General features: G+C 36.3%; 1 protein-coding gene across 1 annotated transcript; it reads left to right on the top strand.

Moving 5' to 3' along the window:
• Positions 1–1348: 1348 nt before the first annotated feature.
• On the top strand, positions 1349–3432 carry LOC134660752 (tubulin beta-4B chain-like). The gene is made up of 2 exons (XM_063516536.1): positions 1349–1505; positions 2089–3432. Exons 1-2 carry the CDS (start codon positions 1449–1451, stop codon positions 3373–3375), a joined length of 1344 nt encoding a protein of 447 aa, XP_063372606.1. The 5' UTR covers positions 1349–1448; the 3' UTR covers positions 3376–3432.
• Positions 3433–6987: the final 3555 nt, after the last annotated feature.

Below are 6987 nucleotides of genomic sequence, written 5' to 3'. Positions count from 1 at the left end.
AAAAATAAAAATAAATATTGACCTCACATCGACTCATTAGATTTTTGTTCCTTGACATCCCTTCTTTGGTACTAACAAATTAATTTATTCAAAACCATAAAATTACCACCAGATTACATAAATTATGTAATGCTATCCAAAGAACTAACCGAAAGAAATACATTCCATACTTTTTCCTTGTTTTATCATTGTTATTTTTATATATTTTAACGGCACATTTCGTAATTGTTGACAACTTCACATTTGAGCGTTTCAAACAAGACTAAACGAAAAAGTAACGCGTGATCTGTTTCAACGTTACTTTTGTGGGGCCATTTTTTGCGGCTGATTGGGTATCCAGTTCTTTATTCTATATCAATGATCTGGGATATAAAAATAGAGCATAAGTAGGTAGGTAGGCCTTATTGGGGTATGTCCGGTTTTCTCATCTCACGATATTTTACTTCGCCGAAAAGTCACTGCTAAATATGAAATATAATTTCGTAACCACAAACTTTCGTAACTAACAGAACCTAGTAAACGAACTTACAAATAAAGAAATATTTTATTACAAAACGTTTTATTCTTTGTAATCGAAGTCTGAATTAAAATGTCACTTATGTTTGAGCTAGCTTCGGTCTTTTATTCGAGATACCGTAGGTACTTTTACTCAATCCTGAAAAAAAAATTACATATAAATATGCATAAAATGGCAAGTATCAAGACTATTTGCCAGTTATTTTAAAAATCATGAATGACCTGCATATTTATAAAAATGAATATATTTTCAATGAATATACTTACTGATTATGTACCGGAGACAAGTTACTTAGGCGGCTTATTAAATAGGTAATTATTGAATATTAAATACAACATCAATACCCGTGAATAGCGGAAACACGTTCCGCGAATTTTTGTAAGTCGATAGTCGGCTTTTAGCCGATTCTTCCCGCTGACAAAACCGAACAATGTTAAATATAATTTTCTTTGTGGCTTTATATACGGTTTTATCGTGTTTTGAAAATATTTTATACATAAAACTTGCGGTTTTTGTTAATAAAAATATACAATGACAGAAGTTTGTTTACTTTTTACAAGATAGGTGTCATAGGTTTGATTGCCATATAAAATTGAAAATGTTAGTTCCCGTTTCTGCCACGACTCTTCTCTTTCCGCACAGACTCTATTCTTTGCATATTCTTTGTTGATTCAGATACATGGCTGGTTTTTATAATAAAATTACATGTTCTAGAATTTAATTTTAAATTTTTTACTTGGTGTCAGCCGAATTTCATTGGCTCATTTTTATTTTATAGCTGACGTTATGCACACGGTTTAGGCAAACGTTGGTTTAGTATATTTTTATTTACTTAGATTAAGTTTTATGTTAAGCTTCACTTTAAAAATTAATTCGATACCCTGAAGTAAATTGACGAGTGTTAAGCTTTTATATTTGATAAATTTACAAGATGAGAGAAATAATAACTATACAAGTTGGTTCCTGCGGCAATCAGATTGGAGGGAAGGTGAGATTTTTCTCATTTCTGAAGTTCCTTCTCATCGGCAAACCCCGGTTGCAGTTCATTGAAAATGAGGGTTGGAAAAAATACGTACCCTAAATTCGCCCTTAGTTCGTAAATTCGCCTCAACTACCATGAAATCAATTCATGAGCGTATTCAACATTTTTCAGAATTTTTAATAAGTAACTACTTTTATAAAGAAAACGAGGGCGAATAATTTTTATTTTATAACTTTTTACTGCTTTAGCTGCGGCTCTTTTTAGCTGCGGCTCTTTTCATCGTGAGTTTAATGGATATTTATTTCGTAGTAAATTTGGCGAATTTAAGTTTTACTTGGGCGAAGTTGGGGTTCCTTTCGGTAGATACTTTTACCAGCCCTGATTTTCAATGAATTACAACATTGATATCGGGGTTTGGTAATCAGTTAAGTGGTTGGTGACATCTCATATTGCCATGAACGTGTTGTTCGGTTATGCATGTTTAATATAGGTATTTTATTCCGTCCAGTTTCCCTGAGTGATAACCTGATAACACTAACGTTTGAACGTTTTTACTGAAATAATGTTTTTTTTTTTTGTTTTGCTGCAGTTTTGGGAAGTAATATCTGATGAACATGGTATCGATCCCAGTGGGTGCTACCACGGCGACTCCGACTTGCAATTAGAAAGGATCAATGTGTATTACAATGAAGCATCTGGCGGAAAATATGTTCCACGAACCGTATTAATCGATCTCAAGGCAGCAACGTTGGATGCCGTGCGGTCTGGTCCGTTTGGGTGTTTGTACCGGCCTGACAATATTGTGATGGGATTAGGTGGCGCATCTAACAATTGGTCAAAAGGACATTACACAGAAGGTGTAGAAATTTTGGAATCTTGTTTGGACGTAGTCAGAAGAGAAGCTGAAGGATGCGATTGCCTTCAAGGATTTCAGATGTCACATTCTCTGGGCGGGGGCACTGGTTCTGGTCTCGGTACATTACTAATAAACAGGATAAGAGAAGAATATCCCGATAGAATAATACTTACCTTTTCTGTTTTCCCTAGCCCGCGGGTATCCGATTGCGTAGTGGAACCATATAACACAACCCTGGCTGTGAACCAACTGGTGGAGAATACGGATCACGTGTTTTGTTTAGACAACGAAGCACTGTACGACATATGTTTCAGAACCCTGAAGTTGACTACACCTACATATGGTGATCTAAATCACTTAGTTTGTGCAACAATGTCAGGTATCACGACCTGTTTGAGATTTCCCGGGCAGTTAAATGCGGATTTAAGGAAATTAGCAGTGAACATGGTACCATTTCCCCGACTCCACTTCTACACTCCCGGCTTCGCGCCTTTAACGTCAAGAGGAGCTCAGCAATACAGAGCGTTGACAGTTCCAGAATTAACTCTCCAAATGTTTGACGCCAAAAACATGATGGTTGCATGTGATCCACGACATGGAAGATATTTAACAGTAGCGACTGTGTTTAGAGGAAGAATGTCTATGAAAGAAGTAGACGAGCAAATTATGAACATCCAAAATAAAAATAGCACATACTTCGTGGAGTGGATTCCCCATAATGTTAAGATTGCAGTTTGTGATATACCCCCACGAGGGTTAAAAATGGCATCTACGTTCATTGGCAATACGACAGCTATACAAGCCATATTCAAGAGGGTATCTGAACAGTTCGTAGCAATGTTCAGGAGGAAAGCGTTCCTTCATTGGTATACCGGTGAGGGTATGGACGAGATGGAATTTTCGGAAGCAGAGAGCAACATGAATGACTTGGTCTCTGAATATCAGCAATATCAAGATGCCACGGCAGATGACGAAGGAGAATTTGACGAAGAAGCGGAAGGCGAAGGGTTAGAAGGATAGTGTTCGATTTTAGGTGTGCATATTTTTGATTAAACAATAATAAATACGGAAGCCTAATATTGATTTTAATTTCATTATTTTCGAAGGGGCTTGATTTTGTAGTGTTCATAGAGAAGAGGCCCTTTTGAAAAGAGAATCCTCATCCTTTTATTTAACTTGCAATGTACCTATGTAAGTATGTAAATATGTAACTGTTTGTACCGGTCAAATCTTTCAAGTTAAATTCTGACCCACTTCCCGACTTCCAATGAAGCTAATTGCATTGTCACCCAACTTACATATGTAAGCAAATTTTCGTGTTTTAACTGTGGTACCACAGTTGTACCACAGGGGGACCACGGGTAATTTTTTTCCCCGTAGACCCACTGCTCCAGTTTTAAGTTATCTTTTTGAATACGAAACTTTCCGTGGGCCCACGGGTCATTCCTCAGATAATTTATTTCCCCATAGACCCACTTCAATTTAAGCGTAGGTAGGTAGGTACGAGTAGGTAGGTTAGGTTCGTTAGGTAGCTTCAGATGCCCGAAGGGCAAACCGCTCAGAAATAGGAGCCCCGCTTCGCGGGGCTCCGTCTAGTTACGTTGTGGAGCAACTGTTTTTGGAGAAGAAACACTAAATTTGCAATTTGCTTTCGGCAATTTACTTAACGTTTCCCGTTTGTAAAATGACGACGCCGTTTGTAATAATTAAATGTAAGAGAATGTAATAATTAATCCTACCTATATAACCTTCCAAATATGACAACGGCGGTCCACGGGTAAAAGACAGTTATTTTCAATTACCCGTAGTCCCATTTTGGTGCAGTGAGTCTACGGGGAAAAGAAATTACCCGTGGTCCCCTGTGGTACAAAAGCCGTGGTACCACGGTTAAAACACGAAAATTTGCTTACATATGTAAGTTGGGTGACAATGCAATATTATAGTACCATAAAACTGATTTGATGATGGAGACAAGAGGTGGCCATAGGAACTCTGTGATAAAACAACGAAACCTAAGTGTTTGGGGTTTTTAGGGTTCCGTAGCCAAATGGCAAAAAACGGAACCCTTATAGATTCGTCATGTCTGTCTGTCTGTCTGTCTGTCTGTCTGTCCGTCTGTCCGTCTGTCCGTCTGTCCGTCTGTCTGTCCGTCCGTATGTCACAGCCACTTTTCTCCGAAACTATAAGAACTATACTGTTGAAACTTGATAAGTAGATGTATTCTGTGAACTGCATTAAGATTTTCACACAAAAATAGAAAAAAAATAATAAATTTTTGGGGTTCCCCATACTTCGAACTGAAACTCAAAATTTTTTTTTCATCAAACCCATACGTGTGGGGTATCTATGGATAGGTCTTCAAAAATGATATTGAGGTTTCTAATATCATTTTTTTCTAAACTGAATAGTTTGCGCGAGAGACACTTCCAAAGTGGTAAAATGTGTGTCCCCCCCCCTGTAACTTCTAAAATAAGAGAATGATAAAACTAAAAAAAATATATGATGTACATTACCATGTAAACTTCCACCGAAAATTGGTTTGAACGAGATCTAGTAAATAGTTTTTTTTTTATACGTCATAAATCGCCTAAATACGGAACCCTTCATGGGCGAGTCCGACTCGCACTTGGCCGCTTTTTTAAAATGTCTCGATGAGTATTAGCTGCCTGTGGAAAGATAAGTACAGTCAGCGATAAAAAGGCGATAAAAGCTTGTACCAAAAATGAAATTATTGCCAAAAACTTATTAAACATGAGGATTATCTTTTCAAATAATGAAAAATGTGTAATGAAAAATATAAAAATTAATCCCTATTTCCCTTGGTCACGGCATCACGCGTGAACTGCTGACGTATTCCCTGCAGTCTTACCGTGTAGTCTTACCAGTTGGACTACTGGGAATTTCCTTCCCAATAGACTCACTAGTAAGACCATTGGGAATTTTGTGCCCTGTAGACTTACCAGTAAAACAAAACTCCCAATAGTCCTACTCTTACATAAGAGTCTACATAGACTTAGGTTATTGATAGACAACCTACACAGTGAACTTGAATCTATGACCCAAGATAAAACATTTGCTAACTAGACATCTTGTCACATAATTATCAAACTACAAACGAGTACCTAGGTAATAGAAGAATACGTGTAAATTATTTTAAATTTAGTGAAATATGTGACATAAATGTAATAAAAAGGGGACGAGGTGAGGTACTATTGCTGGATGGATACCAGTACTATAAATTAAAGACTTATAAAGATGCAGGAATTATATGGCGATGTGCTCTATACCGTAAAAGTAATTGTGTCGGGTCTGTTACTATTGTTAACAATGTTGTGGTAAAAAGTAAACCACATCTTGTAACGTGCTGTCCTGATCATGCTCAAAACGAAATAGACATAAAGATGAATGATTGTAAAAAACAAGTTGAATCAGACACGGCATCAATACCCAGGGTCTACAGAAAAGCCGTGGGTTCACTCGAAAATTCTGGAATTAATATTATAAGCAAGTTACCAGGCCCCAATTTCACCACCGTGACAGGTGCGACAATTGTATCAAAATATGACATATGTGGAATTATCGGTTTCACCACGATGACAGGTGCGACAATTGTAGAAAACAATTGTCACGACTAAACATAGGGAAAAATGTATCAAATATTATAGATAAATTAGCGAGAGCTTGGAATGGCATATCGCTGCCCCAATATTACAGGGTTCTATGTTACATTTTCAGAGTAGTTAAACTTTGACTTTATGTGACTATGACAACGTTCATATTTCAATTCGTCAAAAGTGTAACATAGAACCCTGTAATATTGGGGCAGCGATATGTAGTGGTAATTTGTCTGTACAGGCATTCTAAATTTGAATTTTCCGTTTTCTCATACTAGCATAGCATATCAGTATAAAAAGACGTTTGTTATTTATTAAAGTAATAAAGAAGAAGAAGTAATAAAAAAATCTAAATATTTGTGCTTGTTTTTATTTCAAATACCTATTATTATTTTCATGCTGACGGTAAAGATCGGTTTTCCTAGGATAGCGGTGTCGTCATATAGCGGCCGTCTCCATACTAAATAATACGGCTAAATATGGATGTCGTAGTATTTGTATGGAGACGGCCGCTATATGACGCCACCGCTTTCGGAGGAAACCAAAGCTTAACGCCACTACATATGCCATTCCACGCTCTCGCTAATTAATCTATAATGTTTAATTCAAACATCAATAAGTTTTATTTAATTCAAAAATATTATTTAATTTAAAAATAATAATCTAAGTATTTCACGTGGATACTTTTTTTTAATGGCTGAATATAAATGCCTTTGCTCTCTTTTTCATAAAACCAAATTAAAACTATTAAATCCATTCCCGCCATTGAGTAATTTTCTTCGTGAAACTAGCAATTGTTGTGTGCGTGTGTTAGTATCTTTATTTCAAAAATATTATTGCAATATGGATATTGCAAGAAAGATAACTATCTTAAATATGATTTCCGACAGCAAATCCGTGTTATTTGGTAAATTTGATAACAAATTAACATTCGAAATGAAAGTTAATAAATGGAAGGAAATAGCTCAACGTTTGAATGAAATGGGTGTGTACGACAAAGATTGGAAATATCTAAGAG

This window comes from Cydia amplana, chromosome Z (assembly GCF_948474715.1).
Source record: "Cydia amplana chromosome Z, ilCydAmpl1.1, whole genome shotgun sequence".
In the NCBI taxonomy this organism is placed as follows: Eukaryota; Metazoa; Arthropoda; class Insecta; order Lepidoptera; family Tortricidae; genus Cydia; species Cydia amplana.
This window is presented reverse-complemented; position numbering and strand designations above follow the sequence as displayed.